General features: G+C 43.3%; 1 protein-coding gene across 1 annotated transcript; it reads right to left on the bottom strand.

The window, feature by feature from the left end:
- Positions 1-6,968: 6,968 nt before the first annotated feature.
- On the bottom strand, positions 6,969-14,011 carry NMUR2 (neuromedin U receptor 2). Its single transcript, XM_042826631.1, has 4 exons — positions 13,295-14,011; positions 8,880-8,964; positions 8,044-8,169; positions 6,969-7,228 (listed from the first exon to the last, which is right to left on the bottom strand). Exons 1-4 carry the CDS (start codon positions 14,009-14,011, stop codon positions 6,969-6,971), a joined length of 1,188 nt encoding a protein of 395 aa, XP_042682565.1.
- Between the last annotated feature and the right edge of the window lie 467 nt (positions 14,012-14,478).

The following is a 14,478-nucleotide window of genomic DNA, read 5'->3' as shown; positions in this document are numbered from 1 at the left end:
GCTAGAAACAACAAAGGAAGAATAACAAGGAGGGGAGGAGTTGCAAAGAAGCTGATCTATTTCACTAAATCCCCTAAAAAATCAAATACATCATTTTGAGGAGCTGCGTGGATTAGAGATGGGGCAGGCAGAGCTCTTGCCTGGAAATGATTTTTATGTCAATCACAGAATCACAAATCTCAGTAGTTGGAAGACATCTCAAGAGTTCATTGAATCCAACCCCTCTGCTGAAGCAGGTACCCTGCAATAGGTTGCACAGGTAGGTGTCCAGCTGGGTCTTGTATATCTGCATAGGAGGAGACTTCACAACCTCCCTGAGCAGCCTGCTCCAGTGCTCCATCACCCTGACCGTAAAGAAGTTCTGTGTTCGAGTTTTAGGCCATTACTCCCTGTCCTATTGCTACACAGCACCGAGAAGAACCTGGCCTCATCCATTTGGCTCCCACCTCCATTTATATATTTGTAAATATTTATCAGATCCCCTCCCAGTCTTTTCCCCAGGCTGAACAGACCCAGGTTACTCAGCCTTTCTTCATATGGGAGATATTCCAGGCCCTTAATCATCTTTGTGCTCCTCCATTGTGCTCTTCCTAGGAGATCTGTCTTTTTTGAACTGGGTAGCCCAGAACTGGACATAATAGTCCAAATGCAGCCTTACCAGGACAGAGTAAAGGGGAAGGATCACCTCCATTGACCTGCTGGCCACACTATTCCTAATGCATCTCAGGATCCCATTGGCCTTCTTGGCCACAAGGGCTCGCTGCTGGCTCATGGCCAACCTGTTGTCCACCAGGGCCTTCTCCACAGAGCCCCTCTCCATCAGGTCATCCCCTAACCTGTACTGATGCATGCGATTCTTCCTCCCCCGATGCAAAACTCTACACTTGCTCTTGAAGGAGATAAGAGGAGGGTCATGACTTGGGGAAGTAAGTAAAGCAAAAAGAAGGAGGAACATGATTTATTTTGCAGGTGATAGCTTTGGCCAGTGCAGTTCAGTGACAGAGCTGTGGCTTTGGGATTAGCACAGTGTTGTCCTGTGCCTGAATTGCCCCTTGCCTGGGAGAATCTCTGTGATGCCTTGAGCCTCCACTGGAAAGTGCCCAGAGACATGTAAATAAGGACTGAATAACATCATGTCTTGTTATTAAAAATCAGCTAACATCCTCTCTTGAAACACAAAGCTTTTCCATTCTCCACTATTTGACCCTGGTGAGAGTTCCCATTGGAGTCGAACTCCAGGGCTAAGACTTAATACTATCTCTCCTTGGCTTTCAGAAAAGGTATAAAAAACAGCACATTCAAGTCAGAAAGAGGACGGAAAAGAGGAGTGCAGAAGGAACCAGAATACTTAACAGTCAGCAAAGCGTAAGTAAATAGACAAGTTATGATCAATGAGTTTGTTTGAATTTGACAGAGCTTTCCTACAAACATGGGGGAGGGAAGGGGAGTGAAACGTTCCCCGCCAGTGTGAGCTGTAATAAGGGACCTGCTGTTTTCTGATTCTCACTCTCTGTGAAAATTGAAAAGGTTAGCTAGGTAATTGAAATCGGGACTGGAATACAAACACGGTATGAAAACCCTACAGCTGGAAGAAAAGAGTCGATCCTCGATGGAATTTCTTAGTGGCAAAAAGGCGGGGGTTGCATGTCTGGGGGGGGGGTTCTGCAACATTCCTGTTCCTATGGGAGGGAAGGGAGGAGAAGAAATGAGATCTAAAGTGATCAGGTGAAAACTAACAGTTTTACAAGTGCTCCTTGCAGTTACTCTATAAAAAAACAGAGTGAGCCAGGCTGGCTCATGGATGGCATTCATTGCCTCTTAGTAGCACAACAGTTTTACTGGGATTTGTTGGGCTGCGTGTTAAACCCAGCTTAGGGACTGTTGCTATATGCCATGACTCAGCTCCTCATCTTGGGGTTTTGTATGTACACAAGCAAGATGTGACTGGATCAACGTCAATTGCCTGTTCATCTTTGCTCTGTGCAGAGGCACAGTCAGGTTTGCATTACTTTAGGCTAGGAGTGGGGAGATACGTTGTTACTGTGAAGCACCCCACTGGGTGTTGTTGTATCTCTGTATCTGCAGGATCCTGGCACTGATGCTGTAATGTAAACCTGTGTTTACATGTGTGGTCTGTTTTTCTACCGGAACGGGTAACTTCATCAGGGAGGAAATGTTGCAGGTCTCTGGGGAAGCTGAGTTGTGTGGTGTTAGCCAAGTTCATTCACATTCAAGGAAACCCTCTGCCTGTATTATTTCCCTAGCACCAAACCAACTAACAGAAACTGTTAGTTTGTATGCATTTAAATAAACAATAACTTTATCTCCAGGTGCCTGCGTTGGTGTTTTATTTCCTTCCTCACAGAAAGGCTGTGGAGTGCTTCTGTTCCCCAAAACCATGATGCTCTTCTGAGGTTTTGCTGCAGTTGCTCAGCACTGCCCAACGCAGCTGCACTGCAGTCAACAGCATGCTGAAAAACCTTCCCTTTGGAGCCTGTCCGTGGAGTTTGGGTAGCTGCTGAGTGTGTTCACTGTCAAGGTCAGATATCCTTCCTGCCTTTGCCAGTGCCTATAAAAGTAAGGGAAGGGATACGCTACCTTGGGAATGGGACTGGTTTCTTCTGGAGAACTGGCTATTTGTTGACACTCAAAAAACCCTGCAGTCATACCATCAGAGCAGAATTAAGTCTGCGGATAGGATTCTCTCTCACTGAGTGAGGGTAAATACGGCAGATGGATGGACCTAGCTCTTCAGAAGTCCCCAGCTCAGGAGAGCATCTCGGAGGCACCAGTCCCTGATCAATGAATGAAGAGGTAGGTGAGCCCCCAGGGATGCCGTTCTCTTCTTCCCAGTGTTTTGCCATGACTTCGTTTTTAGCCATTTGCTTTGCTCACATGAAGCACGATGTGCTTAGTGAGTTATTGCTAAGGGAATCTCTTGTGTTACAAAGAAACAGGGAAAATTGGAAGGGACTGATGGACACACCTGCTCTGCAGCCTCTGAAATAAAGAACATAAAGAGTTCCAAGATGACCTGTCCCTGTACCTGACCAGGTAGGTGTCTGAAACAGGTCAGATGAATTGATTTTAAACAGCTTTTTCCTTCTTGGCTGTGAGGGCAATTCAGGGTTCTTGTGATGGACCTCTTTGTGTAGTAGACTTCTGAGATTAAGTCTCTCTTAGAAAACCCATTTCTAGCCAAAAAAAGCAAACGAAAGCCTTTTCCTCTGGGAAGGAGCTTTGTTGCATCTCACAGCATAATATAAACTGAAGAGGAATGAGAAAATAGAGTTATTTGGACTTATAACAAAGACTTCAGTTCTTCATTAATGAATTAGCTATACCAGTGGGAAGCAAATTATTTCAACAGCTCTCTTACTCCTAAAAAATCCTGTCTTTAAAAATTAAGTGGATTTAAGATAATTTCCCTTAAAAACAGTCTGCATCTTTCCAGTGCTCTACGCAGTAACAGCCTTCTGCTTCTGGTGGCAAATGGGCCAAACTCTCTTTGTCTGACTAGCCAAAATGTGACATCAAGGGGAATAAAACGATCCCTGCCTTTCTGCATGCAAGACTTTACAGTGAGTCTCTAACAGTCCTTACAGTTCAGCCCTAACAACCCCAAACATGTTTACTTTCCTGGGCATCTGCAATGCCCAAAGAGGGTAATTCACTACAGAATCTCTTCCGAACCTCTTTTATCTCCCATTTCCCTCTGAAGGGCTTTTGCCATCATTGGATCTGCTTGGAATTGATTCTAAAACCAAATTTTTATCCTGGTAGGAGTGAAAGGTTGTTTCATTTCTTGTCTTATTATTCATCCTTAGTTCACTGCAGAAAGAAAACCTCCATATTATTCTTCTGTTTTTGTCACCATCATTTTCCCTAACTGAATTTACATTTGACTGGGGAATGCTACAGCCCAGCAATTTGCTGAGCATTTGCCAGTTAGTGGAACAAGAAGTCTCAGTGGAGGAAAACCCAGCGAGTGTCTTAATAGGCAGCAGAGAAAATGAAGCAAATTATTGTAGAGAAGCAGATAGGGAGAGCAAACCTGTCACACAGCCCGGGAAGCAGCACTTTTCACTCTGGGACCTTCTCTGGTTATGACAACCATGCTAATTTTTAACCTTCTCCACTGAAGAAGCAGAGCACTTTGGATACAACAATCCACCCTGGGATTTGTGCTGTACTTTCATGCATATAAACCAGATGAAATCATTTGCATTTATTTTTTTAAGGATTACTGTGATTGGTAGTAAGTCCTAAGTGTTCTGTGTGGTGCAAGCTGAACCACCAGGAAATGTTCATCTTTTGCCACTCATGTGAAATTAGCAGGACAAGGAGCCCTGGAGGACAGACCAGACATCAGAGGAGAGTTGTCAGTAAGTTTATTTTCATTTTACACACAGATGCACATAACCAATTCTGCAGCTGAAGTGTATGTTTAATTTTATTGACAAGCCACAGCTTGCACATTGAAAACACCGTAGTTTCCAAAACCTCTTCGTATAAACTCAGTAGAGTCACTTGGCTGTCAAGATGATTTTTTTTCAGTATCAAACTTGGCTCTGGACCTGGGTATCGCTTTACAACACAGGCAATTCTTCTCCCCTTTAAGCACTTCCTTACAACACGTTGCAAACTGCCCATGCTTTGCTCACAGTGCTGGAGAGTTGCTCCATGCACCTCTGCTCATTCACTCGCGTGTTTCCCAGAGGGGAAGAGAGGCAGAGAAATAAATCAATAGGTAGTTCTGCCTAGGAAGTCACGCTTGACTTCAAATAAATACATTTTCATCACACTTTGGGGGAAAGTGAGTTGTAACTCTCTTTCTTGCAGCAGGAGTTGATCTCATCCATTTACCAGCATTTTTCAGCACTTGGCTATGGAAGTGCTAAACGTACAAATAAAGGAGTATCATGGGCTTTCATGACATGTCTATCTATCTTCCCAGTATTTTCACGTTTGTGACCAGCTTCCAAGCTAGGGTAAATAACAGGGCAGGGTGATAAATAACACTCAGACACCGACCTCTTGGGAAGAAAAGCCGCCAGTGGACATTGAACACTTCTTAGGGACAAAATGCATTTACTTCCCTTTAGGAACCCTCACTTGGGATCGAGCTGGGCACTGAGCTGTGCTGTCTTAGGAGAAGAATTTGGGGCATCCATCCTCAAATCAGCCCCCATTTTGTTCACTGCATTTATTTTAACAAAACAGCAGAATTTCAGCATGTCCCCCAGTGACGTTTTCAAGGAATGCTTTTGTTGATGCAATTTAAAATTTTTTTTTTTTTTTTTTTTTTTTTTTTTTTTTTTGTCAAAAAAGCACAATAAGTTTTGGTTACAAGCATGATTTCTTCTGAGTGATGCCAAACTCGATATGCTAAAAGCTGCTTTCAGGCCAAAAAGAAGATATTTTGTTCAAAACTGAAGGTGAGTTCCTGGCCACTTGATTCCCAGTTCTTCTCTTTCAAAAATCTCCCTCTTTGTCCACGCTTCCCAAAGCCTTTTGTTCTCCTTAGGAACAAAAATGTGGCACTTTTTATGAGACTGACCACACAAAATCTTCACCCTACAGCTTCCCATCTCACCTGCAGGTCACAAGACAGAGATGCATTTGACATCTTTGAGCTTTGTAGCCAAGGTTGTAATCTTCTGTAATGGGAAGAGAACTCAAGACACTGTCTGGACCTGAATGAATGAAATGCACTCAAAGAGCCACAATATCTTGCAGAGGAGTGTCTCTATCGTATGACAGATGTGTGAGTATGTTGAACTGCACTCTCACTTCACTGGTTTGGGGTGTAGGACAGTGCAGAATACATGCATTTAGGGGCATGCAGCTCAGGTGGATGCACTGGGATCAGTTAGAGTGTTGCACAAGTAGGGTGAGGGGAGAATCCCAGCCCCTCACTGGGAGCAGGAAAACAGACTTAATTTATTGACTGGTAAAGGGAAAAATGGTAATGCAGAGCTGGCTACAGCTGGGAAGTGCTGGAGTGTCCACTTGGGGGTGGCAAAGTATTTCAGCTGTGTCTTTGGGGAGCTGAAATTGTCTTTTCTCTCCAGGGCCTTGTGCGTGTCTGTTACCTTTTCTTTGGCTGTCTCTCAAGACTGCAGCTGGTAAAATGACTCTGTTAGGAAACATGAGCTAAAATTCCCCCTGAGTTGCAGGAAAATGGGAGTCACCAGCTGCAGTGTGACCCCCAGGTCTTACTGCTACCAGCAGGCATGAACAAAATGAAAGACTTTCAGGTAAAACAAAGTAAGAGCTCACCGTAGCAGGGATATAACCCATTCCTCCTATGGGGGATAATGTCATCTAGATCCCCAGTGACCAGACTGGAATGAGCTTTGATGACACACACAGTATGCCATCTTTCAGAAGCTGATGTCCTTATTCACTGTGATGATGACTCCTTATGGAAGTCCCAGCCCCATGATGGCACGCAGAGGATGATTTTCTATGCCAAGCCTGAGCCTGTCGTGCTGGCTAAACCCACCGCTATACCATGATTCACAAGAGAAGCATTTCTCTGAAACACAGCAAATGTGCTTTGAAATTTGAGACACAGCATTTTATAAAATTCTTGCTCACGTGTAAGAGCTGACCTTCAGGCTGGTGCACGGAAAGGCTCTTATGTAAGATTTGGGTAAGCTGTGTCTCTCCTGTGCTGGTAGCATTGCAGAGTAAGTCCCTGCTGCAGAGTTTGCAGCCAGGAAGCAGAGATTTCCATCCCTCCAGTTATCTTGAGGGTAATAAAATATGTCCCTTCCAACCCAAACTATTCCATGGTTCTATGATTAATAACCTGCTAATGACAGCCTCCTCATTCATTCATTCAACAACACAGTCTGCAAGCTCTTGCTGAAATCGAACTTCCAGGAGGCTGTCTTCCCTTTCTATTTCCCACAGTCATTTTCTTCAGCTTCCCTCCCTTGGATGCATCAGACCATGGCAAATCACAGTCCAGTGGAGAGCTGAGAACTGCTGACAGATGTCCTGTTGGTGCCAGGCATGCTTGTGTCATCTGCAGAGTCCACGAGATTGTGGTCTTCGACCATGAAGATGCTCTGCTGGGCAGCAGTCTTGCTGGCAGCATGCTTAGGGGCCCAGAGCTTGCAGCCAGGGGAGATGACGCTGAGGAATGCCATCCTGAAGCGCTGGGACAGCAGGTTGTAGATGATGGGATTCACAGCAGAACTCAGGTAGAAGAAAACGCCTACAGGGAAAGGAGATAGAGAGACCTCATTCATGGGTGGAATTAAGCAAGAGGAGAAAGGAAAGTGGCGGATATTATTAGCTAGAGCTCTCCATCTCCAGCTGTTCAAGACCCAGCTCTCTCGAGCTGTCCCGACCTGCCTGCAGCACAGCCCTCATCCCCACAGTGGGATCTGCACAGCTGGTGCCCCATCACAGCTGCCATGAGATAACTTCCAGACAAGGGGAGCTAATTTCTCTCAGCACCCCCAGGATGATTGCATGAGATTGAATCTGTCTGAGCTGCATAATGGCCACATTCAGTGTTTTCCCATGGCATACTGAAAAGAAGCGTCCTCCTTGAAAAAGCTCTCATTTTGTGGTTTGTTGGGCCATAAATGTTTGGTTGTATCACTCAGCTCTGGGCAGGAGGTAAGTCTGCTGCCCTGCCATTCGGTAAGGTTTCCTGCAGGATGATGCCTGCTGCTGTGTATTCATTAGAAGCAGCTGAATGACAAAAACATTCATTTCTGAATGTTTCCAAGATGGAAAAACAGCTGGTAATGATGCATAATATCCTTTTTCTTTTTTTTTCTCTTATTTTTTGCAAATATTCAGACAACTGTACTGGACAATGTCCTGAATGCTGCAGAAACTTGCCAGATGTTTTTATTTATTTAAGGCACGAGTCTCATCACTGTCTACCAAATCCAAGAAGCTTTTTCATGCATGCCTCATGTTACCTAAAAATAAATGACTACACACTTCAAGTCAAACACAAATACTGTGTTCTGTTTTTTTGCCAGCACCCATGGAAATGGAAGAAGAAAGCTTTACCTGACACCACATGAATTAAATTGAATATATTAGCCAGAGGCTCAGTCCATTCCACAACAAAGCTGAAGAAAAGGCGATCTATATGGAATGGAGCCCAGCAGACAGCAAAAACCATCACAAGAACAACTGCCATGGAGAAAGAGGAGAAGAAAAGTTAGTTGGTTATGCAAGGACATGGTTCAATTGCCAGTACAGAGCAAAGCTAGTTGAGAAAGTTGGATGAAAGATTCAGGATGAATGAGAATGTGTTCTCCATGCAGAACTTGGCCTCTGCTGACTCCAGTAAGGATTCTTGTAAACCTGTTCCAGCTGGGTACAGTGAATATCGGTTGGCACAGTTGTGGGCACAGAAAAATAAGCTGGTTTTGGAGTGCAAGCTCTTAGTCCTAGAAGGTGAGTTAAGCTGCCTAAGAGAATGATGGAGCATGAAATATTGAAGCTGATCTACGTTTCCTGCATGAACGTCATCTCGGTAGCAGGGTGAACTGTGCTTAAACATAGCCCTTAATTATGAAGTATTCATAGTGCTTCAGGGCTGTTGGAACACCAGTGGTCCAGAGTGCTGTCCAGTGTATCAATTCACCTCTTCCTTGGGAAGCTCTAAGAGTTTATTTTCACTCTGAGAAAGAAGAAAATTTGATTATGAGTCTTTTGATCATTAACCATAATGCGCCAGTCTCAAGTCTATTGCTTGGTAGCTTTCATTTCAGGACCTGGTCACTGAATATTTCACTAAAACTCCAAAAGGTTTTTATGTATAAGTTCCTCAGCTGTCTGAAGTAAACATGCACATATTTGCCTATGCTAAACAAAAGACAGAAGGACCCACTACTTACACAACATCTTGGTGACTGATTTTCTGGATGGCCTCTGAACATTCATGGACATTTCCTCTGCTTCCAAAGATCTGTCTCCTTTCAGCTGGCAAAGGGAGGGAGGCATAAGAGGGATTAGATAGGAGAAGACAGCCCCACAGTGCACACTGCTTTTGGTATCTTTAATAGCTGTACTTTGACTTTAAGAGGGCAAAATTTGAGACAACCCAGGGCTCCCTGAAGGAAATTGCACTGAAGTTTCAGTTTTAGTCTACACTGAAGGTTGAAGCCTCGGGTTCCAAACAATGTGCAGATTTTGAATATCTGCATTAACAGCAAATTGGAATTGCAATTCCACATTCCTTTCTCAATGAGTCAATATTTGGTTCACAGCCTGTTCAATTTCAGCATTATTTTCTCTTCTAGCAAAATATTCTTTGTTTGTTTTTCTAAAAGAGTTCCCCACAATTAAACACAAAGCAATGATCCAAAAAAATGCCCAGAGAGGTCTTAGTGAAACACAGCTGTAATCACTGGAAAGAATTGTGTGCCATTCAAAGGAGTTCGTTTCATGCCCTGAGTGTTTGGACTAATTGATATTCCATCCATCTGATGAAAAAGATCCATGGATACTCTATAGCAAGCAGCCAGTGCATGCGATCAGCACAGATCCAAGCACCCACTGCTCAATTACAAGGATTTATACTTTTGCTTTGTTTTCTTTGGTTTTGGTTGCTGTTTTAATCAGTTTTCTGAAAAAATAGATACAAAGAACAACAATTTATCCCCCCCAAATGCTTCTCCCCCCACATACTTATGGTGAAAGCACTGATGCTTTGGAGATGAAAAACAACAGCTAGATAATCAGGATGAAAACACGTTTTTGCTTTGATTATAAAAGGAATCATCTATGGAGACTGCATAATTGCACCCAGCTTCTTGCAGAGAGGGCTGCTGATTATACTACATCTTCAGAGCAGTGCTTTTTTGACAGAGAGACTGGAAACAGAACTTTAAATTACGTGGGGAAGAGTAGCAGGAATGAGGGAGAAGATAAAGATCAGTGTGGGCTTGAAAACACATCAGTTGTGCCGTTTTCTTATCCAGCACAGTGATTTTGTTTCCAGGTGTTTGATTGACAGTATTTATCTGCTATTGTTGTAACCACAGTCAAAGAGACCTTCTGCCAATACTCTATTTATTAGTAAAGCCAATAAAAGAGAAACACATGCAAATTGAATTATATTCAATTATAGTTTCCCACATTTTACATTATTCCCTTTTGTCACTTTAAGAATAGCTGTTGCTTAAGAATAGGATCAGCTGATTTGTAACATATCTGGTGATAGATGTCTGTTCGGATTGATTAAAATCCCAAGATTCCCTCCAGTGATTTTCTGCCTCAGCAGTAATTTATCCCAGGAATATTCCAAAGCCTGGTAGAATACAGTGCTCTGATGTTATAATGAAACGGAGGCACACGTATCTTTATTTTTCACCCTCCTCTTGTCATTTTGAATATGCTTTAAGGCTCCTCTTTAGCCTCCAGTGGTAATATATGGGGGTGTAACTGGTAAGAACAGCTCAGCAGTTGCAATTTAGTAGAACAATGAGTCATGAGAAAGGAAAAAGGAAATGAGTTCATGGCAAAGCCTGAGTTCATGCCAATGGTGTAACAGAAGTACTACCAAGGTGGTGGCTACTTTTACATCACTGTGGATATACGAGGCTATATAGAGTTGCCTGGAGATGGATGTTACGCAGTCAATGCAAGAGACTTAGAAGTGTCTGGAGCAAGAAGTTGAAAATTGGCTTTTAACTTTGACATCTTTATTAGCTATAGCATTTCATGTTGGAAGTCAGCAGGCAGAGTGAAATTAGGGCCTCACCTATCCCTGGACAAAGATGATGGAGCCATTCAGCAGAAGCAGGACAACATTTTTCAGTAAGTTTCCTGCAAGTTACTGACACAAACAATGATCAAATGTTCACTCCAGATGATTAAAAATGTGGTGTTTAGAAGGTACATGCCTTATACTAGGGCATGCAGTCCTGCCAACCCGAGTGATTTGTCGGTGCTGTTGGGACCCAGCTGCTGAAATGCCATTGCTGCCCTGTGTGTTCTCAGCTCACCTCATTGCAAAGGGAAATGTGTTAGTGGGGACAGGGCTTGCATAACTCCATGTAAAGGGAGACAGAACTCTGGAGGTACAGTACTGAGCTCTGCACAAATTAGCCAAAGGTAGCCAACATCAACAAGTGGTTTTGGTTTTAACAGCAGGGTGTTTGAGGGACAGAGCAGGTTTTGGTGAGAAGATCAAGAAAAGCTCCACAGCGGCATGAATAAGTTGCTTTGACTCAAATCAGTTAAAATGTGCCCATTGTGACAACAAGAGAAGTGTTGGACTCCGAGGAGAATTTTGCTTAGATGTGATCAGTCTGGTCACATCTTGTCATCTATTTCACCTCTGTAGGTGTCTCAGATAGATGGGTAATCAAGTCTCTGGACTCTCTGCACTCCTCACTGAATATCAAAAATCCTAACTACCTCAAGTGTTGGAACTATTTATTGACTCTTAGGTTGTGATATTAAACCAGAACGTTGTCAAATTAAATCCAGGTTGATCATGAGGCAATGGTGATGAAGTAACCTGAAGTCTTTGCTGGCCATGAATTACCTCTTGAGAAAGAGAAATATATACTTATTTATTTTTAAAAGTAATAAAATTAATAATTAAGTAATTGACCGTATGACAGGGTAACCTTTCACAACTGCCTAATGTGTCACACGTGCTTCCTTCTGTTTTATCCTGAGGCACAAACTCTGGAGCCTTGACAAAGCTTGAAGGAGAAACTATATCAATAAGATGCCCCTTCCACAAAGTCAGCTAGAACTGCCTGCTGAACTGGAGCTGTTTGCTGAATTGGAATTGTTGTCCAACCTTTGGATCAACTCTGAACTTTTCCACTGCTCTCTGTGAGCAATGTATGGCACTCAGGAGATTCTGCAGTGTTGCTGAAGCTTCAAGGCTTTCATCAGCTGTGAGTAGAGAAAAAAAGTCTTCTGTTGGAAATCACACACACACCATTCCCCTGTCATTTCTGTTGAACATAAAAATGAAACCTTTGCCCAGCACAATTTGGGATGCAATGCAGACAAACCAGGGGTGCGTATTGTTAAAATTTGGAAATAACAATTGGATATACAGGAAAGCAAAGGCATTATACGATAAATATTGCAGCCCTTAGGAAAGACAGCTCAAACAAATCTGTCAATAAACAGATACCCCTGGATAGCAGCCCTTGTTTGGCACCTGGCTTCTCTTCTAGGGTGAGGATTAGGAACTATGAAACGATGCAAAGATTTCACAGCAGCCACTGAAAAGTAGTTGCTTCAAAGATCTTCTGCATGTATAGATTTCTGGTAGATAATCCCTGTGGCTTTTCCTGCTTAGGGAAGAATTGCTTTTCTGTAGTGCCAGAGAGTAGTAAATACCAGCCACAACAATAGAATGGTGTACGAACTAGCACAGATGGGGTTAAATTTCTTGCATGTTGTTTGGTAAGTTAAGCAGTCTTTACAAGCATGTTGCATTCCTTTCTTTCTCTGTGATCAGACACAGCATTTTAAACTCTAAATTATATGCAGTGCAGTGAGATAGGATTCATATTTCTGAAATGTATGTAACATAAGAGAAGAAAAAAACCCACAGACTCTCTATGATTATTAACACTGGGCTACACAGGTTAATAATGCTGTGATGCTGGCTATTTTCTCCTTCTATTTAAATAATGACAATTGGCAAAACTAGTCTCACTTTCTGAAAAGATCCCAAATGTGAGCTCTAAGGTAGCCTTAATCAGTGGCTAAGCTGTGCTATAGTTATCCAAAGAGAAGACTGCTGAAATCGCTGGCTGCAGCAGCAAGTAGCATTTCAGTTTGTGACAGCTTTGTGAGTTTTAACAACTGAGTATTAACATCCTCTCCAGGGAAGGAAAAAAATAAAGTGGTGTAATGGAAATTCCACAGTCACAAGAAGAGGGAAAACAAATCATACACGGGATTCTATCACCAGCCCACTCCTTTTCATTCTTTTCACATTTTCTTTCTGTTTTATTTCTTTCTAGTCCCTGTCACAGAGGTGTAAATCTCTGAGAGGCTGGAATCATCAATGGGATGTTTAAATAACGTTTGAATGTGAGAAGCAATATGTTCATTTTTAGAAAAAGGTTGGGGTATATTATTCCAAAGCATAGCTGTATTCTTTTGAGAATAGGATTACAGCAAAGAAGGGGTGTTTCCAGGGGTTTCAAATGGATACGTATTTATATATATATACTTTTGGCGAGACAGATGGGCAAGAAAATGTTGAAATCACAGACACAAACACACAAGAATGGGTTACAGAAACACTGAGCACTTGAGCAGGACTTACTCTTAGCCCCATCAGATAATACAGCACACTTATGACCCCCATAGGCAGCACATAGAAGAGGAAGGAAGTAATCTGGACAATCCAGTTGTAGATCCACATGGGCACGACCACAGTGCAGGTGGCAGAGCCAGGGACCAGGGTGCCGTTGGGGAAATACTGCAGCATGATACCATGGGTGCCTGTGTTGGGGAGGGCAAAGAGGATGGAGAGGACCCAGAGCACCACGATGGTCCTCAGGGCACGCTTGCGAGTGCTTTCCAGCTTGGCACGGAAGGGATGGAGGATGGCAAAGTATCTCTCCACGCTGACTGTGGTGACGCTGAGGATGGAGGCAAAGCACACCGTCTCAAAGAGAGCTGTCTTGAAATAGCAGCCGATGGGACCGAATAAGAAGGGGTAGTTGCTCCACATCTCGTAGACTTCCAGAGGCATCCCAAAAAGTAGCACAAGCAGGTCTGACACGGCAAGGCTGAAGAGGTAGTAGTTGGTTGGGGTCTTCATGTTCCGGTGAGTAAGGATCACCAGGCAAACTAAGAAGTTACCAATCACCCCAACAACGAAGATCACAGAGTACACCAGAGCCATAGGCAAGAACAGATGGCTGCGTTTGGGCCCACATAGGAAGGCTAAATAATCCTCAGTGCTGTTTAAGTACCTCCTGAAATGTTCCTGCAGAGCAAGGTGATTAAACCAGGAGGAATTGCCGATCCAGGCCATCACTGGACTTGCTGAAATGTCCCACAGCTGATATCCAGCCTTCTTTAAGTCCCTCTGTGGTCGTTCACTCACTTTTTGCAGGGAGAAGGAGAGAGGAGTTTTCTTGCCAGACCTCGATGCACACAACCACGGAGAGATGAGTGTTTGCCTGGCTTCGGTTGAGGGTTTGCTGTTGTAACAGCTGTTCCCCTGTGAGGAGTCCCTAAGCCAGAAAGCCCCTCCTTTCACACATATTCATTGGCTCACTAAGTGCATTAGATTATAGAGTAAGAAAAGAGGTTTTGGCTACTTGTATTACCTCCTGTAGCAGATACATTTACTGAATGAAAGATGTGGGATTCAGAGAGGTGGGGATGTGAAATATAGGATGAGAAGCTTGCTGTGAGACGCTTGTATTTGTCATGTGGTGGGAAGCCAGGCACAAAAAAACTGTGTTCATACTACATTCTGCTATCCACAAGCACAAA

This window comes from Centrocercus urophasianus, unplaced genomic scaffold (assembly GCF_019232065.1).
Source record: "Centrocercus urophasianus isolate 14NV4802_14NV808 unplaced genomic scaffold, USGS_Curo_1.0 seq_26, whole genome shotgun sequence".
NCBI lineage: Eukaryota > Metazoa > Chordata > Aves > Galliformes > Phasianidae > Centrocercus > Centrocercus urophasianus.
Note: the sequence above shows the minus strand (reverse complement) of the source record. Positions and strands in the feature narration are given on the sequence as shown.

Coding starts and splice junctions, on each gene's coding strand:
- NMUR2 (XM_042826631.1), bottom strand. CDS start 14,011: ATGGCCTGGATCGGCAATTCCTCCTGGTTTAATCACCTTGCTCTGCAG. Junction 8,170..8,879: donor ATCAGTCACCAAGATGTTGT/GTAAGTAGTGGG, acceptor TCTCCATGGCAG/TTGTTCTTGTGATGGTTTTT. Junction 7,229..8,043: donor TTTAATTCATGTGGTGTCAG/GTAAAGCTTTCT, acceptor CTTTCCCTGTAG/GCGTTTTCTTCTACCTGAGT.